General features: G+C 38.8%; 1 protein-coding gene across 1 annotated transcript in view; it reads left to right on the top strand.

Moving 5' to 3' along the window:
* LOC135072770 (DNA-binding protein D-ETS-6-like) overlaps positions 1 to 26,444 on the top strand; it is a 52,517-nt gene that overhangs the window by 13,804 nt on the left and 12,269 nt on the right. Inside the window, exons 2-3 of the mRNA XM_063966806.1 lie at positions 6,264 to 6,406; positions 7,005 to 7,152. Coding sequence (XP_063822876.1) covers positions 6,264 to 6,406; positions 7,005 to 7,152 — 291 coding nt within the window. The remainder of the gene's footprint in view (positions 1 to 6,263; positions 6,407 to 7,004; positions 7,153 to 26,444) is intronic.

The raw sequence follows: 26,444 nt of genomic DNA, 5'->3' as shown, positions 1-26,444 counted from the left end.
TCTGGGATTCGTCCCTTGGTGATAATATAGCTTATATGATGCATTACATAATACAAAAAGCAATTTCTTAAGAAAGATTAAGAATAACGAATAAAATAAAAATAAATGTTGAGCTCCATACAAAAAAATAGTAATTATTGTCAATAACTTATTAAATAATAACTTTATCAAGAAAAGTTACATAACATAAAATATTTCTTTTTGGCAAAGGAACACATTGGCGTAGTTATTTTTACAAAATTTGGCAGTTATTTAAATTTTTTATTTTTTTATTTTAAAGTCCAAAATGACATTGTTCCGAAGATTTCCGAAGTGCGACACTTGGTGATAACATAGCTTATATGTTGCATTACGTAATACAAAAGTCAATTTCTTTAGAAAGCTTGAGAATAACGAATAAAATAAAAATAAATGTTGAGCTCCATACAAAAAAAAAGGAAATTGTCAATAACTTATTAAATAATAACTTTATCAAGAAACGTTACATAACATAAAATATTCCTTTTTGGTAAAGGAACACATTGGCATATTTATTTTTTCAAAATTAGGCACTTGATTTTTGAGCGACGCTAAGTCTATGAAGCTCTAATATCAGCCCACCGTGTGGCGGCGGCTGCGGGGGCCGGATAGCGGCTGGCGGCGGCGGCAGGCGGCGGTTGCGGGGCACGTATGGCGGATTCCGGCGCCGTATAAGTGGGCGCTCGGGGACCGGCGTATGTTGTGCTCGCGCAGGGTGCCGTGCGCGGCGTCGGAGTACCTCTCGACGTATCTGCCTCGCCCTGGCTGTCTTCTATATTGCGCGCATGACGTAGTAGGTCTTGAAAAGTGGCAAATTCTTCACGGCGTAGTCTCTGCCGGATTTTAGTGTGTAGGAGGCCGTACACCATGTCTAGCCTGGCCTTCTCCGAGACGTCTCTATCCGATATTTTCGATAGAAGGGCACGGCTGCGCGCTATGAATGTGTCCGTGTTTTCATTGTGTATCTGCGGGCTCGCGAATAGCTGTAGGTAAATGCGGTGTGGCGGGCGGCGGTCACCGAAGGCACTTATCAGGTTCTCTTTGGCCTCGTCCCACGATGTGATGGTGTTCTTGATGCCAAGCCACCACGTAGCAGCATCACCACTGAAGAGAAATGCGAGGCCGCGAACGATGTTAGTGCTGGACACTTGAGCACAGTCACTGTACGCCTCGACGGCGTCTATAAACGCTTCTACCGATTCGTTCGGGTGGCCGGAAAATTGTGACTTACAGCGGGCCAGGGTGCCTTCCCCTGGGGCCGGTGTCGACGTGTTAATTCGTGTCACAGATAACAGGAGGTCTTTGAATGCTTCCGTCTGCGATCTTTGCAATGATTCTATTATGCTGGCTACGTTTTCAGTAGAAAAGTGAGAAGCGGGAACGTAGGTCGTATCGCGGCTTGTTGGAACTTCATGGTGTTCATCGCGATCCTGCGTCGGCGGCGTGGGCGGCAGAGGGCTGGGAAATGCGGGATTCGGCGCCGCATTCTCTCTGTCACACGCGTTTCGGCTTCTTGTATGCATTGCGGAGAACGAATAACTTTTACACTGTCACTGTAGGTCACTTATACATATTTTACGTTGGGCGCCAGATATGAGCAGCGCGCGCGCGTGTAACGTGCGGAGCGCGAACGCGTACTGGCGATCGATGCGTCGCGGCTATGGGCGGGACGCCGATCGAAAATTCTAGAGCGCTGTAACCGTTAGCGGGGCGCGGCGCGCGGGGTGTAGCTCGCGCGGGATTCGAGCTATGCCCATATCGGGTAGCGTAGCGTGATGCCGGCGCGATAGGCACGTAGTAACCGGTTTGCTATAATAGGCATTTAAAAAAAATCTAAAAATTCTACTCCAGGTGACGGTCCTTTTACTCGTGTTGCCACAAATCTTCACTTTTTCCAAAATTTTTTTTTGTTATGTAACCCTGAATAATGCTTCTCTAAATTGTTATCAAAATTACAAAACCAGCTGCTACAGCTTGGATGAAAAAAAATTCATTATTCCCAAAAATAATTTCAAAATAAAAATTTTGCCTAGTTTAAACTGACTGTACTGAAAAAAAATTGTACTACGCGAGTGTGGCAAGTGACGTCATAATTTGGCGCATTTAGTAAGGATTCCAAAATGGTATAACACTTGGTAAATTCTTGCTGTAATTGTCGACAATTTTTGTTTTTTTGGAAATAATCCCGTTTTTAACTTTATCTACCTTGGTTAAAAATATTCTTCTAATGTGCCCATAATTCAAGTTTCTGGCTTAAGTGAGGTGAAGAAGCCATTTAAAAAGGTATGAGCGGGACGGAGAGGGCCATCTTACCAAGCAGGGATGTTATGGATATCCGTAACCGTAACCGAAACTATCGGATATCCGAAATAAAAAAATATCCATAACCGTAACCGAAACTGATTCAAAAGTTACGGATAGTTTCGGATAAAGGCGGAGTCTAAGGGTACAATTCCAAACTGCAAAACTCTATGAAATCTGCAGTATACACGCCGCAGCTGCAATGCCGCGCTGCCGATTTCATAGAGTTTTGCAGTTTGCGGTTGCAGTTTGCGGTCTGCGGCCCGTCTTGGAATTGTACCTTAAATCTTAATATTTGTTACCAACTTGTCTGGCATTCCCTGGCACCATTTAATATGCCAGCCTGTTTTAACTTTATCATAGATAGGTGTCGTCTTAGTTGGTACATAAAGTAGCTATGTGGGTCACGCAGCATTTTGCTATTTGAATTATACCTACATTTTTGAAATTCTAATACATAATATCCGTAACCGAAATTATCCGAAACTTTCGGATAATCTGAAATGATTTCATATCCGTGACCGTAACCGAAACCGGTATAATATTATTCTAATATCCGTAACCGTATCCATAACCGAAACTTCATATCCTTATTATCCCTGTTACCAATTACAAGTGCAGGCAGAGCAGGTAGTAAAGGCGCGCGCGCACGGGTGACTTTTGTCACAGTATGTCAACTACTAATTACTGTCATGGTGACAAAAGTTTCTGTTACTGACTGTACGGTAGTCAGTCACAGAAACTTGAATTTTGGGCACATAAGAATAATATTTTTTAACCAAGGTAGATAAAATTAAAAACGGGACTATTTCCAAAAAAACAAAAATTGTCGACAATTACTGCAAAAATTTACCAAGTGTTATACCATTTTGGAATCCTTACTAAATGCGCCAAATTATGACGTCACTTGCCACACTCGCGTAGTACAATTTTTTTTCAGTACAGTCAGTTTAAACTAGGCAAAATTTTTATTTTGAAATTTTTTTTGGGAATAATGTATTTTTTTCATCCAAGCTGGAGCAGCTGGTTTTGTAATTTTGATAACAATTTAGAGAAGCATTATTCAGGGTTACATAACAAAAAAAATTTTTGGAAAAAGTGAAGATTTGTGGCAACACGAGTAAAAGGACCGTCACCTGGAGTAGAATTTGTAGATTTTTTTTAAATGCCTATTATTTTGAAAATATGCCACATAGATTTTTTTTATATTTTTCTGATAACCAGCACAACTTGCCTCAACACCCAGTTCCGGCTTGACGTTACATTACGGGACACCCTGTATAAATGTATAGTGTTAGGTACTTGTATGACACATAACATCAAAGAAATCGACATATTTTTTAGTTTTTAATACTTACCTACCTAAGTAATAAATTAATTAATTTTTATTATGAGTCATTGGCGTATATGGGGCTATTTTCAGGGGGGGGGACTACCCTCACTTGAAGCAGCTCCAGGGGTGGGGGGTTAGTCCCCTCCCCCCTCATTTTTTAAACTTAGACTTGTATGAATATTTTCACATATCGTTAGAAATAAAAAATCTAAATTTTATGACTACGAAGGGGAGGGTGGGGGGGGTAAGGCCCCCCTACATTTCTGATGATTATATGTTGTTAGAATAATAAATCAAAACTTTATACGAAGGTACGTACCTACCTAGCTAGACAGACTCACATTATTTCTTATGAATATTTTAGGTAGGTAAGTAATGTCGTCAATTTCACAAAATTCTTTTATTCTAAATTTATACTATCGTTTTTAAATTTATTCATCCCTTAATCATTATTAAAATATCCTAACTCGATGCGTAAAACTTTATCCCGAAATAGGGGACATGAGTTCACGAACTTAGAAACAGAGCAAAATTTTATCACGAAACAGGATCCAAACAAGAGGTCCGCAGAACAATTAATATTAAAAAAAGTTCAAACAATATAACTACAATTTATGTATTAAGTTACTGTCAAAAGACCAAAGTTTAGCATACAAAAGCTTTCATACTGATATCATGCTTGGTTATTTTTAAATAAATTGTTAAAGTCATAAGAGCCTTAATATACCGAAGTAGGGGGCACTTACCTTATTGGTTGGACGGTTATCAGCTGACTGAAAAAAAAACAAACTGAAAAAAATTAATTTTATTTGGCACCCTACTCCTTCTTCTTCTTTTTTACGAGTATGTCGGCAATAAACGTCAAGGTCGACTTGATTTGCGCCATTTTCAAGTTTTAAGTGAGATGAGTTACGAAATGGGACCAAGTGGGATGGAACTTGGGTTAATGATAATGAAGGATGATAGATGATATCCCTTCCCACCCTTTGAGTCTCAGTAAAGTTGTGGTGCTTTACTGAGACTACATATGGATGTGATATGGACTACTTGAGACAACCCGAAGAATCCCGCTGCACTGTTTTGTTTCATTTGCCCATACTCGTGCACGTTCACGAACACTTAATGGCTATTAATAATCCACCATTAGTACACATTAATAGTCGTCCAAACACGAATTTTAGAAAATAAAACAAAACCGCTAACATGACTCTTCACATTCCCGCCAAGAAGCCCCTGGCACCCAACTTCTTCCAAGCCACTATAGGTATTTCCATAAGTCTTCTTTGAAAAGGTTTTTCAGGAAATTTAATAACTACAGTAGCTTCACAGTCATCACAGTCCATGGAAAACATAATTCAATAGTTACAAGAAACAGAAATAAACTTGCCAAATACAAATTTCAGACTGCACTTCTTCTAGGTATTGCTTTTAAATACTACACAAACTATTGTAGAGCTGCCCGTTCAAAAATTCAAAGCACATCTATACTTAACTATAATAAATCTGTAGAGAGGTCAATTCTGTACATGAAATAAATTTTCAAAATAACTATCAGGGGGTGATTAGTGATCGATACTGATGCAAAAAATTCAATCAGTAAAATTTTGTGTCTGTCTGTCTGTATGTTCCTTATAGAAACAAAAACTACTCGACGGATTTTAACGAAACTTAGTACAATTATTATTCATACTCCTGTGCAGGTTATAGTATACTTAGGAATTCCCACGGGAACGGGAATTAGCGGGAAAATCCTTTTGTATGAAAAATCTAAACCGCTTAAGTTAGACGCTTGAAATTTGGCATGCAGGTATCTTAGTAAACTTAAAGCTTAGTTACAACAGGATATTGCAAAATTCCCACGGGAACGGGAGTTAGCGGGAAAAAACATTTGTATGAAAAAATCTAAACCGCGTAAGATGAAGGGGGTAAAACGGGATCCACGCGTATGAAGTCGCGGGCGACCGCTAGTATTAAATATAGTTGAAGATTATGTTTAGGATGTTAAACTTAAAATAACATTTACCTACTGCCCAACTCGCATTACCTAACAAATATTTTGTAATATTATTAACCCCTGAAAAAGAGACGTCTTCTCTGCTCTGGCCCACTTCATGTCTCTAAGAAGCGAAAGATATACCTACTCGTAAAAGCGCTTTATAAAAGATTATTTGCAGAAAATCAAATAATGTCTACTGGCTTAGGCTTTCAATTTATAAAAATGCGCTAAATTTGAAATGAAAACACCGAGCATCTTGTGTTCTTACTTCTGTATGTCTTTGAAATTTAAAATAATTACTCCTTATTAAAATAATTTTATTAGGTTTTAGCGCTATAAAGTGATCTCTTCCAGACAACGCAGAGGACAGTAGGTGTTTAGAATAGGTAAAATGAGGAAGGCTATATTACGCTACAGCCAATAGGGGCGGAGCAGGAAAGAAAAATGTTGTAAAAACGGGAAATATCTTAAAAACTGTTAGAATAAAACAATTTTACGCATACGAATGTCGCGGGCACAGCTAGTTATCACATAAACCGACATATGAGGTAATACTCGTACATCCATACTTGTGAGGTAATCCGCAAATTAAATAGATATTTTAATTTTTTTCAGATCCAGAGAAATGGGAACAAAAGGACGTGCGCCGCTGGATGCGCTGGGCGGCGCGCACCTTTCGGGTGCGGGCTCCGCGCAAGCACCTGCTCCCGTGCAGCGGCGCAGCGCTGCTGGCGCTCTCGCTTGAGCGCTGGGTCCAGGTAAGGAACGATCCTTACTCTTTTGTCATCAAGAAATAGGAAGTTCTTTTGCGCTCAACTGTAGGGCCCTGGATTAAGCGACAATAGCCCATTGATGTCGATGTCGGATCAAGTGTGAGACACGCGGGTTTGAACTTCAAACCCCGCCTCGCCGCCACTTGACTATTGAATCCCTTGTAAAAGCAAAGGCTTACCACGATGGGCTACTAATAATTTTGTATTTACAAATTATCAATAGGTAAGTATTCTTTAAAAAAAATCTGGATTTCAAAGTGCAGCTGCTCTATTGAAGCTCATGCTCTACAATCGAATGCAAGTGCATAGAGTTTTATACAGTTTGCATGCAAAACACGATACGATATAGGTGGTTTATATGTATTTTGGGGTCTAACTAGCTGCTGTACGTAGCATCATAGCTTCGAATAGTTTAGGAGAGCTAATGTTTATCAAAAGACAGATGAGGACTGATGTTTCAGGCCCGATGTGTAGTTGAGCAGTGAATCCTCTTGAGCGCAATGATATACCATAACATCTTAGCTTGAGCGTATGAATTGTATCTCTGGCGTGTCTGACACTAATATTGATAGTCGCTGTGCAGGTGTGCGACGGCGAGGAGCAGCCGGCGCGCATCTTCCACGCGTTCCTGGCGCACGCGCAGGCCGGCGCGCGCGGGCAGCCGCCGCCGCCGCCGCTGCCCGAGCTGCAGGCCGCGCCGGCGCCGCCCCACCAGCCTCAAGCCGATAACTGTAAGCCTCAATACTCTACCTACTACTTGACCAGCAAAACATCTGCGAGCTCCCTCAGGCAGGATGCTATCGGCGGGACGAGGGATTACAGCTGCTCGCATCAACCAGTCTCGTACTAATAACGCCTAGCTAGACGTTATAGGACTCTACCAACGACTACCTTACTCCCATTTATTTACCCTCGCGCTGGAGAGGGACTGAATGACGCTTCTATCAGACCTGCAGGCACGAGTTAAAAGAAAAATATCTGAAAAATCTAAATTTTATAACGATAACTAAAAAAAATTACTAAAAACTGATTGTGCAATTTTTTAAGACGACCTCGTAAATAAAAAATGTAGAAATCTATGAACCACTGACGGCAATGACACAGACATTAGATCCTCCTTTCTAAATTCATCTAAAACTAAATGTAATCTTCTGCTGCAACGGAGTGCAATCACTCAGATAAAATCCAAAGACGAACTCTACGTAGAAAGCGCGCCAAAACATGAATGAACGCGGCGTGCGTCACCGCGGGCCGCCGCGCGCGCAGCATCCATTCACACGCGCGCGCATGAATCACGCGCTTCCGAGAAACGCGTAAAAAGCGCCATAAAACTAGTAGATCATCACGATTGATTACTTATTGTAATTACTAAGACCGGCTAGCACCCATTATGATAACTAAAATTGTGATCGCTATTGATAATTTTGATCTGTACACATTTGATGTAGGTTGTTGTGCCACGAAAAAACACATCACTAAGTAATTGGGACGAGAAACTACAAAAATTATGTCATTTTATGAAATAACATGTTTGCTAATCACGTACCTATATTCTTTGGATTTCGGAAATGAAATTAAACTTGACCACAGTTCAGTTTTATAAAAACATCGGGCCGAACATTGAAGTCTTAGGAATGCCAGACAGAAAGGCCATGCTTAGGACAAAACGCAGGGCGCAAGGTGAACGTTCGGCTAACTATGTGAAGATGGCCACCACCAGACGCATCGTTTGCATTCTTTTTGCCATGCCTTCGCCTATCGATGTGCAACCGACTTGAGGAAATATAATCTGGGTCACACACAACAACATGGTAGGTACTATAGGAAACGGCAGTAATTAAAATCGTCTAAAGAGTTCCTTTGAATTATTTTAATTAGTAGGTATATAAGTACGTAGTACTCGTACATGAACTTTTGTAAAGTTATGGACTTTAGTAACCTACCAACAAAGTATCTAATTATTATCTTTTCTCTGTCTATTTTCTTTTCATACTTATTTAAAAATTATGAACTAAGCTCTACATCGCCTATTATGGCTCCACTCTCAAAACATTTTGTAAACAGTCTGTATCACATCCTTGTAGTGTTTTTGAACTCGTGTTGTTTGTGTTAATGTAGACCGGTTCAGATTCTTTTGATTTTATGTGTCTGGAAGGCTCTGCACTGCATTGCTCTCCACTAAGCACTATACTCGTACTTGGTGCTTATTGGCTAGACAACATGAAGGTGAATATAGACTCGAGCATTTTATCGTGTATTTCTATGTAATGTAACGTTATTATGGATGGTACAATACAGGTAAAATGAACGATGTTTGGTTCGTGAAAGGGTGAACACTAGAACATTTTGTACTCACCTTTATGCTAATAGTGTACTATTTAAATTAAGTTATTGTTTAAATGAGGTTGCTATAAAGAAAAAGCGTTGCTCTTGCTGCTACAATACAGCACTACGTTAAGTGCGAAATTTATTCTTTATTATCTCCCCATAACTATTTATCACAGGGAAGTGTTTCTAGCAATCACAAACATCATTTAGATAACCTCTGCCCCTCGCGCTGGACACGTAAACGATTCAATAAGCAGCCATGTTCCCCGGGGACGCGGAAATCCTCCGATCGACCCCAAAATGCAACTCTATTTAACTGGATCTCAAACACCAAGTCCATTACGCGTAATAGACTTCATTATTGTCCGATTGCGTTTCAAAGATTTTAGTAACAAAACTAACAAAGCTTCAAAATAGAATAATGTTTGTTAATGTGTAAGAAATACGTGGATTTAGAAATTTAGAAACGTAGAGGTTAAACTTGACGGATTGGATTGCAGACTAACCGGATAGCCTAAATGTTCAAAGGTGATATGAGTAGAGTTGTGGAAGAGTTCCACTTACTTGAAATGCCATTAGAATTTAAATAATTTGAAATTAATTTTGAGAAGCGACTCTTAACGCTAGACAATTTTAATAAGTTCTCTTAGGCTGAGTTGCACCACCTAACTTTAACCGTAACGATAACCGGTGCTTTTTGTGTGGAGTTTGACAGATTTATGACGTTTGTGAAAGTTAAAGTAAGATAGTGCAACCCAGCCTTAGATTGTTTTAAATGATCTGCGTCAAACATGTACTCATTTTGGAAAATCTCATTTGTATATCCATCATGTCAAAGCATGGCATGACGTTCTAAGTTCTTGCTCGATACAAATAAATACCTGCTCGTAATGTACAAAGCATTCGCGGACAGCTGTGTTAATAGAAGGTGTCCAAGAGGAATCCGGCTCAGTCATTAGTTCGGAGTTTGCGCGGAGATGATTTCGGCGCGCGCGCATGATTCAGGCACGACTCGCGGTATGCCAGGAATCCCGCGCGTCTCCACGTGGCGCGTGGGTCACCGGTGGATATTTAGCATAATTATCATGTTTGTAACGTAAGGATTCCATTGCGTGATGCGTTGTTTTTATTTTAGCAGATGTTTTTTCGTTCAAAATGGGAATTCGGTTCAACGCAGTCACAGTTCGCTTATTTTTAAACTGATGTTAGAGCGTTTTGAAAGAGGTTTCAAGTCAATAAACTCAAGAGGCATAAATGCCAGCTAAATTAAGTTTATTTTAGCTCACATAGCTGATGCAGTATTCCATAGATGTGTGCAGACTTGCAACCACATGAGTAAAGTTACGGTGTCTTTACTTATGTGCTGCAAACTATGCAAAGAGTATGGAAACTGAACCAGCTATGCGAGCTTAGATAAACTGGTCTGTAACCGGCATAAGGCAATGAAATCCTTAAACACAAAATAAATACCTATGTTCAGCAGTGAACGTCCTGTGGCTGAAATGATGATGAATACGATGACAAAAAATTACATCGAGATTTCAATATAACAGGTGAATAAGAAAGTTTACGCCCGTATTCACAAACGACGCATGCTTCCTTATGTGAAGCAGCAAATCGAACGCACAGCGTTGAATAGAGCTCTGTAATTGGTTCATATGTCACCCTGTGCGTTCATGCGCACTGTGAGATCTCATAGTAATGTTTGTGAATACGGGCGTTAGTGTACCTACTTATTTTATTTGGAGCACAAAACAGAGATACAACCATAACATACCATAGAATAAAGCAGGCAGATATAGTATATTTGGTGATATGAGCTTTAGAATGCTTCCGCTAGTTAAGAACGATCAGATTACGGGCAATAAGGTACACTTCAGCATCAATTAACTTTTTCATGAATATCAGTAACACACAATTTGTGGTCAAAACACTATTATTATCTTCCTCAAGTTAGTGCGCGTGCACTCCACGTCCGCGCAAATTGGGGTTTCCCATGATAAATCACTGAAGAGCTTTTAAGCGAGGGTGTTACGAAAAAATAACACGTTTTAATAACGCACAATTATTCATTTTAAAAACTTAAACAAATAATAGGTAGGTAGTCTTACACATAAATACTTACCTAGTTATGATTCTTACGATACTGTAATTATGATAAGCAAGTACCAGAGAATAAGTAGTTTGAGTTAACCGACAGCCTTGAAAATTTTTACATGGTCGAATGAAAGTCGATTGTGACGAGGAAAATAGCAGAATTAACTCATAAAAGTGTTCATAGAGATTTGCAAATCCTTTCGCAATCAAGCGACTGAGCACATGTGAGCCGCCGAGTGAGTCACACACAGACTGTAGTTAAAGTATACCGCCTCAGGTTAAGACGCACCGGCTGTAACCGAATAGTAAGATACGTACTAGTTACCCGCGGAAGTGAATCAATGTTTACTCGGAAACGCTGAGTCACGCGGTTCCGGACTTTGACTCTGACTCAACTCAGCTAGAAGCTCCTATTGTGTGAGCGATAGCGTGTATTTTCGTTTGTCGGTAGCAGCAAATAGAGCAGTAGTTAGTGAGTAACATTATAATTTTGGCGCCGGATTAGGTATGCCACTACTACTGTAATACAATGAGATGTTTCGCAAATAACTTGTGCTAGATACTCTGATTCGTCATCATCTTTACGGAAGCATGGTGAAAACATGTTGAGATTCGAATTCCAGGTGGCATACGTACACAAATTAAATGTGTATCGAATTAGTATTCTCAATTTGCTTTAGGACATGAGATCCAATAAATTGATTGTTCAAAAATAGCCGTTTGTAGTGGTTCGCGTACCGCGGCGCTGTCTCTACCGTTCGCTTACTTACTATCGCGGGTTCAATCCTCGCAATAGAAACATTTGTGAGCTTGAACCACAGATATTCTATATCTGTGGCATGAACAGATTTGTGTGTTTCTATAAGTATTTATTTACAACAAAAAAAACGTAGGTATTTAGGTTTGTTGTCTGGTAACGGGACGAACGATCGTGCCCTGGTTTTAGAAACAGACTACATACTTAGGTACATAGCCTTAGTTCCTTCTTTGTTTTACACTACAGCTTCATAGTCGGGACCTGTGGTCGGGACGCTTGACCCATGGCTCGCATCCGATAGAGAACAATTAAGCTAAATTATAAGCGTCGCCAGCGCAGCGCAGCGGGCGTGTTCTGGGAAGAGGTTTTCCTGTTTGCAGTCGCAACACATGTCCTAGTAGAGCCGATATTTCAGTCTAGCTGCTACGGATTTATGCTTATTATCTTAACTTTTTTTATCGATGTAACATAAAAACAATTCACTCTTAGCTCCGAAACAACTTTACAGCCTTTTTTTCCTGGGACTGGGAATTAACAGCTTTGAGAGAAGAATATACCTGGACAGGGTGGTATTCGGAAAACTCTAAACTCTTTAAAGTTTGAGACATATAGTAGGTGCTTATTCTTCAACGAAACGAAACATAGACATTCACGGTATGAGTACTCTGAGTCAAAGTTGCTATACAGGCTGTGAAGAGGACTGTATGGGGTGATTTAAGTCCAGAAGTTCACTGAGATAGGCTGATCAGATGATGATGACAATGATGATAATAATATCAATAATAGTTCCGAGGAATTGGAACTTTTGTAACTTATTTTGCATAATAATTAATAATGTTTTCGATAATTGGCGCCGGCGCCGTCGCCGCTCTGAATTAGGAAGGTGACCGCGCCGACCTCCTGCGTTGTGTAATAATAGTCCAGACGTTACGCGACCAATACATAACTTATAATATGACTCAGGCTGTATAAAACATGTTGCTTGTTCAATTCTGCGAAAAGTACTAAATATAGAGGCAAGTTAGAGGCGTGGGAGTGCGGGCTGGCGGCCAATCGCGGCGACGCGGGGCCGCCTCAACCGCAACCTCCAGCGCGCGGCGTGTAAGATACGACTCTACCGAAAATATGACTCTTTAGGTCACACAAGGTTTCATTGGGCACCAATCCACATCTTGCTAATCCTGTCTGACTGTGAACTTTTAATTTATTTTTAGTAGTCATGGTTTAATTTACTTATTTTTTATAAACCGCATTGACTTATTTTGAAATTAGTTTTTGAATAATATTGGTTTTTGTATCGTTCGTTCGTTCGTTTCAGCCAAATCACGTCTACTGCCGGACAAAGGCCTCCCCCAAAGTTTTCCATAATGAACGGTCCTGCGCTGCCCGCATCCAGGCTCTTCCCGCGACCTTTACCAGATCGTCGGTCCACCTAGTAGGAGGCCTGCCCACGCTACGTCTTCCAGCCCGCCATATACTCACGTCCGAAATACCGCAGTGTCTCAAGACAAAAGTCTTTGACCAGTGTGTGTTACCAGTGATGGTATACAGGGTGGAAACGATAAGTGATCTCATTCGATTATTTCTAAACTATACAAGATATTTAAAAACTGGTTACTGATCCTGAAAGTGCCTCACGAGGTCTATCCAACGGTACCAATAATAGGTTACAGAATTAACTGGATCTATCCGAAAATTCAATGTTTTCAGCCTCCATACTAAATGTATGCCAGCCAAAGAATATTAGAAGTGTTAATTTTAAAAAAAATAATAAACACTTAAAATGAACTCGTAAATTGCATTCTTATTTTAAATTATTCTTGGAAAACATTGGTTTTAGGCTTTACTTGCTTATAATATTATCAAGACATGAGTGCCATGACTATGGCTGTACTAAATGTATGGAAGCTGAAAACATTAAATTTTCGGAGGGATCCAGTTTATTTTGTAACCTATTATTGGTACCGTTGCACAGTGTGTTATGGGACTGTATAAACGGACATTCTCATTGATTTGATGAAACGTATAGAGCTCACTTATACAAACATGATAGTAAAACTCCCGTTTAAAAATTCCAAGTAGTTTTCGCGGTATAAAAATTCAAAGTTACCTATTTTTTTACTTCATAATTATGCAAAAATATTCTCACTCGTTAACTAATAACATTTAATTCAGAATTGTTATAATACTTCATAAAGCTCTTAAAACTACACGTAATAAGCGTATTAAGTGCTTCGTAAACGCATTCAGTTAATTAGGAAAAATGATTTTAGTGATTTTTGTTTTTATTTTTTTTCTCAATTATACCTTAATATATGCAAACATTATTGATTGCAAGATATAGTCTGATATTTAATCTAATTGTATTAATAAAATCAGCTTTAAACTCCGTGATATATTTGAGAAAAATCATAAAACGTCTTAATAAAATTTTTACGAGTCTAGGGTCGACAATTTTGGAAGGAATAATTCATGTCTAAAAAGTTTCAAATCCCGCCTGTTATGTGCATAGTGTTGAAGGTTCTAAAAAGTCACATTCTCATTGTTTTTAACCGACTTCAAAAAAAGGAGGTGGTTCTCAAGTCGAGTCTTTTTTCTTTTTTAAAACTCTTATATTAACTTAAGTTGTATGTAAGTAACTAACTAAAAAAGTATGTAAACAAATCTAGGAAGTCGAATTTATCCTACCTTTAATAATTTTCTCATCGATTTGAAACCTATGTAAATCGAATGTCAATACAATAATTTGGTACAATCGAGCTGATGATATTTAAACATCCAAAAGAAATATTGCTATTAAAAAGTGATGGGAAATTTACAATTCTATATGGCGCATATTTTCAATTTGATTTTCCTCAAATATATCACGGAATTTAAAGCTGATTTTTTTTATACAATTAGATTAAATATCAGACTATATCTTGCAATTAAAAATGTTTGCATATATTAAGGTATAATTGAGAAAAAAAATAAAAACAAAAATCACTAAAATCATTTTGCCTAATTAACTGAATGCGTTTACGAAGCACTTAATACGCTTATTACGTGTAGTTTTAAGCGCTCTATGAAGTATTATAACAATTCTGAATTAAATATTATTAGTTAACGAGTGAGAATATTTTTGCATAATTATGAAGTAAAAAAATAGGTAACTTTGAATTTTTATACCGCGAAAACTACTTGGAATTTTTAAACGAGAGTTTTACTATCATGTTTGTATAACTGAGCTCTATACGTTTCATCAAATCAATGAGAATGTCCGTTTATACAGTCCCATAACACACTGTGCGTTGGATAGACCTCGTGAGGCACTTTCAGGATCAGTAACCAGTTTTTAAATATCTTGTTTTGTTTTTAATATTATGTGGTATTATTAAATGTATGGACGCTGGAAACATTGAATTTTCGGATAGATCCAGATTATTTTGTGACCTATTATTGGTACCGTTGAATAGAGCTCCTGAAGCACTTTCGAGATCAGTAATCAGTTTTTGGATATCTTGTATAGTTTAGAAATAATCGAGTGAGATCACTTATCGTTTCCACCCTGTATATGGATCTAAAACATGGTCGCTTACTATGGGCCTCATAAGGAGGCTCAAAGTCACCCAAAGAGCGTTGGAGCTGGCTATGCTCGGAGTTTCCTGCGTGATCAAATCAGAAATGAGGAGATCCGCAAGAGAAACAAAGTGACCGACATAGCTCGCAGAATTGCTAAAATCAAGTGGCAGTGGGCGGGGCACATAGCTCGTAGAGACGATGGCCGTTGGGGAAGAAAAGTTCTCGAGTGGTTTATGTATAATGCGTTCAAAATAACAAAGTTTTCTAGTAAGACGATTTGCAGGTACTTACTACCCACGTCATTGCTTACATTCTGTGGCTCACATTAATTAATAGAGAAACATAAAATCATAGTCGGCAAAGTCGAAGGACGAATATGTAACGTTATTGTTTTTCCTTTTCATGAAAAACTGTAACTTTTTCACTTATATTCCTTTTGTGTCTTCTTTTCAACAGAGAGCTAATGTTATTGTAAGTCAAGGCCCAAATGTGCCGAATAACACCAAGTTGCAATTTAGTACCTGCAGCTCAGCGTGAGGCACATTTGCAAGTCAAAGGTCGTGGCGGGAGGGCGCGGCACAATAAATGGTAGAGATGTCCCTCTCGCGATAGGGCCACCGACAAACGTTTTTTCTTGTTGTTTATCCTACTAATATCATGAATGCGAAAGTTTGTAGCAATGGATGTATGTGAAACTAGCATTGTTTATAAATACATCAGAATATCATATAAAATTCATACGATTATACGATCTGATCATCTGTGACATACTAAACTTCACGCGGACGAAGCCATGGGCAAAAGCTGTTTATACTTGAGTCTATTTTCGGAAAAACTATATATCACGGGCAGTTTTGTAGGTGCAAAATTTTTACATAAAAGAAATTTATTTCCTGCAAATAAGTTTTTTAAAAAGCGTAGTATGTAGAGCAAGGCTGCTCGAAAGTCTGCTCAACCCCTGTGGCACGCTAAAGAATTTTTATAGGTGGCCCGCGCAAGAATGGGTTGAAAATACGCACAAAATTTTAAAAATCTCGCCGCGCACAGTACAGCCCGATTCAAACTTTATGACCTCTGTAAAGTTAGCTGTCAGAAATGAAGTGGCCTGTCGTTAACGACTGAATCCACCGTTTGGCCCGACTATTCAAAAATTGAGCAGCCTTGATATAGAGGAGCATAATATACGTTAATTTACACTTAACAAACATAATGAATTGGAGGTTTGAAAGAAAAACGAGTTCGGGCAGCCCTATTCCCAGGGCGGGCCATAACGTCGCCCGCCGGATTTACTCCTCGCCGCCACTCCACGGGATTTAGCCGGCGGAAATTAATTTACTGCCGGCTGACACCCGGCTTAACTCTCTTCAAAGGGCGACTCTAAAGGGCACGAGACTTCATCTATTGTTTATTCTAAAGTTGGCATTAGAACATAAATATTATAAAATGCATATCCCACTCACCAGACGACATAACATTATCTAATCTAAGCAGATGGAGATGACTTGAGTTTGAGAATAAGTAGCTTTCTTTCAGCTTTTACACAAAGAAGCAGTTGCGTTTTGTTTTCGTTTGAAGTAGCTGTCAAAGCGATACCGCGATACGAATTTGTGATTTTCGTTCGTCGTCTAGTCGCGTTGTTGTTGAAAATATTTAGCGCAATCTGGACCCTGGAAGTCTTTAAATAGACTTCGGACGCAGGTCGACCGTAGTAAGGACCCGGACAATCTGTTCAAGTGGGGATTCTTAGATGGCTCAAACTTGGAGTGTAAGTGTGGTTTTATTCCCCAGTCGACGAAGCACTTGATGTTGTGCCCTGCGTGCCCATACAACTGCAGGAAGATTACAGACAACGCTTCTCTTGTAGCGGAGTTTTGGGTTGACACTGTGTAGGTTTGTTGTCGACACGGCAAGAAGAATATAGGAAAAGTCGAAGGAACATCCGGTTCTCGCTTCAAAAACACACCGATAACGTTTACTGTAATTTTAAAATGCCTAAAGCAATAGGTAGTAATTACCGAAATACCTTTTTCATGGAAAATTATGAGGGCCAAACCTCTCGCAGGAAGAGAGCAATTTTGACAAGGCTTAAAGTGGGTCAAGCATCGATTAGGTTACGTAACTAAATTATCTACGGATGGCTTTCGTCGGGGTTCGCAAAAGTAAATCAAACGGAGCGACGATCATTCGACGAACCACTCATTACAGGCTACCTAGGGTTGTCATTAAGTTTTGAAATAAAAAGGAATTTACCTATCCAGTTTACAGTACATTAATAGTTCTGTGAGTTTACTCTGAAGCGATTTAAAACAGCACACCATTCGTTTGTGTACGTGGTCTACTGTAATGGCTGGTCACCATAACCTCTTGTTGCTAAAAACGTTACTTCTCTGAAAACCGTTGTTCACAGAATGAAGGTAAACGTAAAAAGTCCAAAGACCATCCAGAATGCAGAGTCTAAGCTAGAGGCAACCTTTCTATGGGCACGGTAGCCCTGAGGCACGCACGGCCGCGGAGGCCTGGGAACGGACCGGATTCCTCGCTTTCACATTCCCGCTCGCGGTGACTCACTCGCCGGAATGCGGACCTGCCGCCACCTGCCCGGTGCCCACACTAGAACGACACTTCAGGAGTTACCAACGCACTTGCTTGCTAGCCAAACCAACTGAAATAGTTGTACATTAAAGATAAGCAAGCTTTTTCTACTGTGTCTTGGAAGTAATATTATTGATGTGTATCTTTTTTTTTTTTACTGATGAGAAGGAAGGAAAATGAAAAAGCCGTACCTACATAAAAATCAATGTTTATAAAATATATGAAATTATAACATACATACTTATCATCATCTAAAGAACTTTCAAATAAAATATACCGAAGGTCCGCCCGCTATCTGTTGCTCAAGCTTCGACCGCCAGGACTTAATCATGTCGCCACAAAAGGACATTGTCAGAAACCGCCTAAAAAACCGCCCAAAAACATTAACCCATCATAATTATTTTCTATTTTTTTTAATACATTAAGCACCCTTTCATTCTAATGGACACTTAAGCATTGAAAAATTAAATAAATAAGTCTTTTAACGTTTATTCTATAATACTATTACAACTTCCGGACGTTTTGGTGCGTGGCATGGTCTAAAACCTATCAAGTTCCATAATTTTTGCCGATAAAATCTGTACGAGGCATTACCGTACTTTATTGCTGGGAGTCCATGTATAGTGATGTTCCTGCGGCCATCATAGACAATAAAATATCGATTTTGAAAATAAAATAAATCGATTAAACTGCTTTGAAGACTAGATTTGCGTTAAAAGCTAAAAAGATATTGACAGTTTGACACTATTACAAGAAGATATCTAAAGTGTCCAACTGGTCGAAGGTCGTAAATAAAATAAAAATAATTAGGACCATAAACTGATATTCATGGTATCATAACTGTAAAAGTGTCAGAATCCGATGTTGAATCCAATGCCAGTTGAAGTGTGAGAAACATATATATTTTTTTTTTATGTGACAGGAGGCAAATGAGCAGACGGATCACCTGATATCAACCTAGTATAGTTGCCAGTCTCTCATAATCTATGCCAATGAGGGTTTTCGCGATTGAAAAATCCGCCAGATGGCAATACGTAGACGTGAGGTCCAAATGCTGCATGATTGGTTATTTTTGACATGACATTGACAGATATCCACCAATCATGCAGCATTTGGACCTCGCGTCTACGTATTGCCATCTCGCGGATTTTTCAATCGCGAAAACCCTCATTCATAGCACATGTATAATAATAGACCAAATGAACTTTTATAGATTGTGAAAGAGAAGATAAAGATTTTATTATTTTATTAAAATCTTGCCACGAGGTAGTTTTTCAGTAGAAACCAGGATTGGATAATCGCTACAGGCAAGTATCAGAACATTTTATAAATATTTTTAATCGATTATATCCATGTGAATCGTTTTAATAAATTGTCATTTTACTTTTTCAATTAAAACTTTTTCAATCCCTAGTCTTGTCAAACTGTCATAATGTCAACAAATTATAAATGTCACGTCAGTTGACTCAATTTCAGTCTTCTGTGCGTTTATTGTATTTTTATTTCAATGAAATAGTGCTAAAGGGTTAGTACTAAAACTGAAAGCCTTTTTTCAGAAAGAAAACCAATGTGGTGCCCTTATTATTCATGCTGTTTGAAAGTTACAAGTCAGTGATACAGAGTTGCCGACATTATAACTCCGTAGTGATACCATACCAAAGAAGAAGTTTTCCTAAACACTTGTGTTGTTTTTATATGTGATCGAATAAAAAGGATTAATTCTACTGCTCAAATGGAATAACTTATCCCAAGAGACCGAATATAAAAAAAACCTCTCCATAGAAATTATCACCATCACGAGGATGTGAATTTTTTTGAGAATTTGATATTGGTCCTGTAAGAAAAGTAGTTGTATTTCAGTAGTAGAATCAACCCTTCTTGTTTCATCAGCAAGAGTAACTATAAAAACGCCCTGTAGGTAGGTATTATTAAGCTGAAGAGTTTGTTTAGTGTCAAAGACTGTCACACAGTGTAACTTAAATTGGCATATTATGATAATGAACATAAAAACTTAAATAAATATTTATGTTAATATTTTTTCTATTTATTTATTTTCCCAAAGCTTCACAGTGACAGCTGAAACAGCAATACTGTTAACAAAACAGTAAAACTAAACAAAACTTGGAACAAACTGTTACAAATATGAGGGGTTTAATATTTTACAAATTAAAATAAAACCGCATGTTGCTTTACTTTCTCGTATAGGTAATAAATGTAATTAATGGCTAGATTATTAATGTTACTTTGTTACCCTCAATAGTGAGGAAATCTTATAAAATGGTAACCCTGATTTTTATTGTCATTCAAGTGCTCTTTCTTCGCATAGGCTTCTGTGATTTGGCCAAGGGCCACACACATTGCGATAACATTATGCGACATTGATTTGACAGCAGCGGAGTGAAGTCTTGCGACTATGCAAAATGATACCCTGTAATCGTAGCGCATACAGACATAGACGGGGCGGGGCACATAGCTCGTAGAGCTGATGGCCGCTGGGGCAGGAAAGTTCTTGAGTGGCGACCACGAGCCGAAAGACGTAGCGTGGGCAGGCCTCCCACTAGGTGGACCGACGATCTGGTGAAGGTCGCGGGAGGTGCCTGTATGCGAGCGGTGCAGGATCGGTCTTCGTGGAAATCCTTGGGGGAGGCCTTTGTCCAGCAGTGGACGTCTTTTCGGCTGAAACGAACGAACGAACGATACGTATTACCACTATTTACCAGACATTACTATTTATTGCATACTCGCCGGATTACACGTAGGAGCACGCGCGTAACAGCTTCGGCCTTGCATTATTATAAGATCTTGTTCCGCCCTTTTACGAACTTCCTCCGTGAGGATATCCCCGCCGAATTCTATGATGAACCTATCAAAAGTCATATTCTGCAATGTCAACCCACCACAAGGTGGACCGACGACCTGATAAAGGTAGCGGGAAGGCGCTGGATGCAGGCCGCTACCAACCGTGCGATGTGGAAGTCATTGGGGGAGGCCTATGTTCAGTAGTGGACGTCCTGTGGCTGAAATGATGATGATGATGAAGAAATGAATGAAAATGACAAATCTTCGAACGTGTATAATACCGTGCCAAAGTAATCATATAATTTTGGCACCTTAATAACTATTGCCGTTTTTGTTGGAAAGATCATGCAGCGCTACTTGCGGATATTATTGGAAAGAAAACTATGTGGGCTCTAGATCTGAAGCCGCTTTAACGAACACGAAGTGCTCATACAATGCGGCGTATTTTCTTCCAGTCTTTAGTCAGGACTTTAGTCGAATTAAAACCCCGGTTGAACGTAATATAGCCGCACTAGAATACGATGCTTTTTTGCATAATCGCAAGACTTCGTTCCGGTGTCGACCGAATGTTATCATGATGTATGTGGCCCAGGGGTTACCGTAGCCGCTAAGGTTTGAAACTTCTTGCTTAAAATATTGTAGTCTTTGGCATAGACTACGATGGTAGTCATGGAGATAGGAGTTTGTTATCTCGTGTCAGATGTAAATGGTGAAAAGAAAACTCATGATTCGTGGTATTTTTATGTAATATGTAGGTATTTTATAAAAGTGGAACCCCGAGTGATCTCCAAAACCCATTCTATTATTATATACGATTCGGCTTCGATATCTATAATACAATAGGAGTTTATTTCATGTGTCAGATGACAAGGGTGGAAACAACCTACGATTCATGTTGTTTATTTACGTGCAATATGTGGGCATATTGTAAAAGTGGAATGCCGAGTTGTATTTCTAAAACTTGTTCTATTATTTTATACTATTTGGCTGCGACTCGGCGTGACGACAATACAAAACATTTTTCGCGAATCGGTGTTCATACATTCACACAATACATTAGACGCCATGTTGTCATAAACGACATATTATAAAATCGCTGTGATTTAATATTCTTAATCATTAATTTTATGGCAAGTGTCCATCAGGAATCATTGTTCTTACACACAGAATCGTATTATTTCGCTTTCGGGTAGTAATATGTCAAAATTGTTGGTTCTTTAGGCGAACAATGTATGGAGAACGAACATTGTCCTTTGAGCTCTAGTTTTGATCACAAAGAGTCGTCCGTCACAACGAGACTTCTACCAGGTACTGTGCCCTTTAAAAACCCTAACCCTAAATACACTAGTGAGAGATTAAGGTCACATTATAGATAAGGGTTATCGCAAGAATGGTGCACTATGAGATTACATTGTAACGAGAAGGGTTACGTGAATGTTTTTTTGTACTCGATGGGCATCTAGTGTCATCATCAGAGATGCATATCGGATGAGCTGATCTTGGAGGCGGGGCTACGAGCGGCCCTCCCACCTGCGGGCCCTCCTCTAACACTCCTTCGAGTGAACTCCCATTGTGCCTCAAATGATAGGCGATAGCGATGATCGTCATCTTATTTTTCAAGAGTCGACACTACACATAATTATGATCAAAAACCGTAACTACATAGTATATTCTACTAAACATATAAAATGGTCAGAAAAAAAAGTTTCATCACTGAATATTCTTAAATCTATAGCCTACATAAAATGAGAGAAAGCGTCATATTTTTCACGAGGTCACGCGTATTAATTTCCTACATCTACCGATAACTTTTCAAAAACTAAATACATACCTACTTACATATTTTACTGTAATAAAGATCAAACGACACTTCGTTGTTTAACAAGGAAATCATCTGAAATTAATCATTCGATTCTGAAAATTAATTTATCAATGAATAGCTAAAAACATTATCTGCGCTTTTTCCGAAAAAATCCTCCGTATCTATTGTTTAATCATCCTCACACCGAGTTAAACAACTAGTTACCTATCTATAAGAAACATTCTGGGTCAAGGGATCTTCGTTAAAGTGCTCTCGTAGCAATCGCAAAATTTTAGAAGAGTCTACAAAACCTAAGCCTATTGATTTTATTAAAGATACTTATTTGGTAACGTTTTGTTTTCATAACTATATTTTTTAGAGATTCTCCGAATTGAGCCTATCTACGAGTAAGTTTAGCGGAATTGGAGATTGTTTCCTAAATTCTACAGCGGCTTTTATACCTCTGATGTCGTTAATGGTTTTCCGAAATGTGTCTTATAATAGCAGCAATTATTTATCGGATCCTCGCTCGTCGCCTGCCGCACACGGCGCGCGCCATGTTTCCGAGAAGTTTAAATTGTGCTCTCCATTCGCGTCTCATAAATTACCACCACTCAATTATGCTGCGCCACATTTTAGCGGTGTTTAAACTTGCTATATGTGTCAAGAAATATCGTAATTTTAGTGACGGTTTTATCTAAGAAACAAAATTAAAAAAGCTGATTGTAGTTTTAAAACTTTTATTTTTTATCTTATAAGTTCATTATTTTATCTTTTTAACCGACTTCAAAAAAGGAGGAGTTTATACTTAATAACCATCAAATAATTTATATTAGTTACTGTTCAATAAACATCATTGGTGGAAGGCCTGCATAGACTTGAATTCGTTTGAGTTCAAAACTTCAAATCGAACTAGAGCTTCGTTTCTTGCTTAAAGGTATGTATTCGTTTCATACTTTTAGGAATCAGTGCCATGTCTTATGGTTCCTTTCACATTTAATTACCATTATTAGGGGACCCTTGAAAATTAAAAAAACATCTTTGGTTTGATTCAAATTCGATTCGATTATTACTATACTAATTAAACTAAAATAGTCATTCATCACGATATTTCGGTGGGGAGGAAATCACTAAACTGTGAGCGCCCGCTGAGCTAAGCCGGCTCTAGCCACTCACTGGCGCCAATTATTTTGTTATCAAATCCCTGCGCGGAGTTAATTAAAAAGAAGATGGGATAATTCACAATACAGAATATCAAATGATGTGGTTTAAAGATAGCGGATAGATAACATGCATGACTATTAACATAAACACAAGGAATACCTCCAAAAATACCTAGAGGACAGAACAATACCCCTAGGTTACTGTTACAAAGGGACCGTTGTTAGTAACATTATACTTTATGGTTAAGATTGCCTGGAAAATATTGATTTACTCTTAAATAAGTGGCAAAATCTCCAAAATAGTGGTCTAAACTGAATAAAATATTTTTGATTTTGATTGAATATTTCGATTATTTCCTTTGGTTTATATAATCGTAATCTTGCATTGCGTGTGGCGCATTGCAGAAGTGATTTATGCGTCAGAGCGAGTATGGCCGAAAAATAAAGTAAAAGTAACTAGTTATAGCGTAGCTTGTTGAAGGTCTTTTGCGGTTAAATGATTATGCAACAAACAAACCCAACGTTTCATTTACGGAGATCAAAGCCAAAGTGTACAGCCAAAATCTAAATCGGCGGTATTCCAAAGAGATCATAGGCCTCGTTTTATTTCGCAAACGTCCTATAATGAGCTCACATAGTTGGCGGAGCGCATGCATAATGCATGGCGCGCGCGCAATATCGGCCCCGCGCCCGGGCCCCACGACCCGGGGGGCAAACGGCTTACGGCTCTAATGCGGGTGGCCATATTTGACAAATAAATTATAAAAGTGAGTAAACTTACAAAAAAGGCAGCATCTAGCTAGACTAGCTAGGGGAAGAACAGCACTTGATGATTAAGCACTTATTGGACACGAATTCGAGTGACGGCTTCGTCATGTCGACGCGCAAATTCGTAAAAGCTCTATGAGTTCCACCAATACCTAAGCTAGCGACTCGTTATCTCTAAGAAGCGGAAACAATTTCAGGAAAAAAGGTGTATTGTAAATTTTAAAATGATTCACTGCAATGAATGAATCATTGCGCTAAATTATTTTTACAGAAAAAGTTCTCATTGTGTCTTAAAGCGTGTGCCTTGTATTACAATTTCATGATTCCAATTCGGCAATGCAGACAGATCAGCCATAAGGTTGATTGGCATCTGAGTCATGTAACATGAGGTTTGTCAGTAAACACCACAATAACAACGTTTAGTTATATTAGGTAATCAAAGTAACAAGACAGTAAAAACAAATAAAGATGTTGAATTAGCTCTCAAGCTCACGCATACTTCCATTTGATGGTTCACAACACTCCACTTTCACTCCTTATTTTTATAGTCTACATTAAGTGATCACCTCTCGCCCATTGACGCGGCACTTGATTACACAATCGCGTCACAAATCTAGTGCCGAGCGATGTAATGTGGACGCGGCGAAGGGCGGGCGGAGACAGGGCGGGCACGACCCGCCCGCCCTCGGCTCACTCGCGCGCTTCCGGCCTCGCATCCGGCTGGCTGACACCATCACTTATCTCTTTTCTTTACGTTTTTTAAACATTCATAGCCAATTAACAACGATATTAAAGTGCAAGAACATAGTGTGTATTTTATGTGATACGAGTACATTCACTCAAATTAAAGCAAAATTGTGACCAAAATATTGAATCTACAAACAATAGGTAGATTAATTCGGGACTTTGAAGGAGTGAAAGTTTTAATTAAAATAATTGCGGTTGAAACTTTTTATAGAATTAACGAAAACTTTACAAGAACACATCGTTACAAGTGATTTGAAAAGAGAGACATTTTAAGCATGTCTAGAAAGTCCAGTGGAATACATTTACAAACTTGACCCAAAAATAGGATTTAAAAATCTTAAGTGTGTGACATGAAGAGCGTGTGATGTTGTGGCTGAGGCCCACCGATCGGCGCATTCAACATCTCTATCAAGGTAATATTTTTCAATGTCACATTGCATGCCGTAGCTGCCTTTAATTAAGCCAACACTTAGTTCTAAGCACTTTTAGTTATAGTAATTCCATGTATGCGTGTTTCTTGTTGGTTGTCCTAATAAATAAAATAAAAATAAAATGTCACCACTTACTCATTTGTAGTGTAGAATAAAATATAATGTTGGACCAAGAAATTGACATAAACATAAAGACATAAATGAATTACAATAAGTATTAGAATCAATACGGAAGTAGTGACATAAATCAGCAGCTCTTTTTATAAGCTTTCGTAGCAGGTGAGCGCTACGCCGTAGCCTGCCGCAGGACGTCTTCGTAGCAAATGCTACGGATACCTGTCATACCGTAGCATATGCATCTTTGCTACAGTTGCGGACGGGATGGTCTCCTGTCTTTTATTTATTTATGGATTTATTTAGGCAATCCGTTTTTGTAAGTTTTTCTTTGAATGCTACAACGTTATCTTGTTGGTGATCAAATAAAATAAAAATAACTCCATTATGATGATGCGCCGCTGGCTGCAGCTTCATGCTCCGGTCACTCGCTATGAGTACCTATAGCGCAGGAGTCACACTGGAAGCCATATTATATAAATAATTATCTACCTACTTGTCATTAGCTTATTACTAACACTAGATTAAGATTATCATGTTACTAACACATATGGATGTAATGTCTGAAATAAACGTTTTATTATTATTATTATGTTTGTACGCTTTGGAGCTCACGGGTCAAAAGTGGCCCGGTCCTTTATAAGGCTTGCGTGGGGATACAGATCCAACACGTAGAGGCCGTTTTAAGCGCAAAATAATCGACAAAAGTGAAAGTGGTGCACATGCTGGATCTAGTCTCTGACTATATCATGGGATGTAGCCAGAGACCAGCCCCAGCCTGTGCACAGGAGCTATTGCAGTTATTGGAGAATGGACTAGGGTTATGGATGAAGGATAGATGGACTGGTTACTGGGCTATGGATGG

The sequence above is a fragment of the Ostrinia nubilalis genome, chromosome 6, assembly GCF_963855985.1.
Source record: "Ostrinia nubilalis chromosome 6, ilOstNubi1.1, whole genome shotgun sequence".
In the NCBI taxonomy this organism is placed as follows: domain Eukaryota; kingdom Metazoa; phylum Arthropoda; class Insecta; order Lepidoptera; family Crambidae; genus Ostrinia; species Ostrinia nubilalis.
The sequence above is the reverse complement of the archived record's forward strand: the minus strand, read 5'-3'. Positions and strand labels throughout refer to the sequence as shown.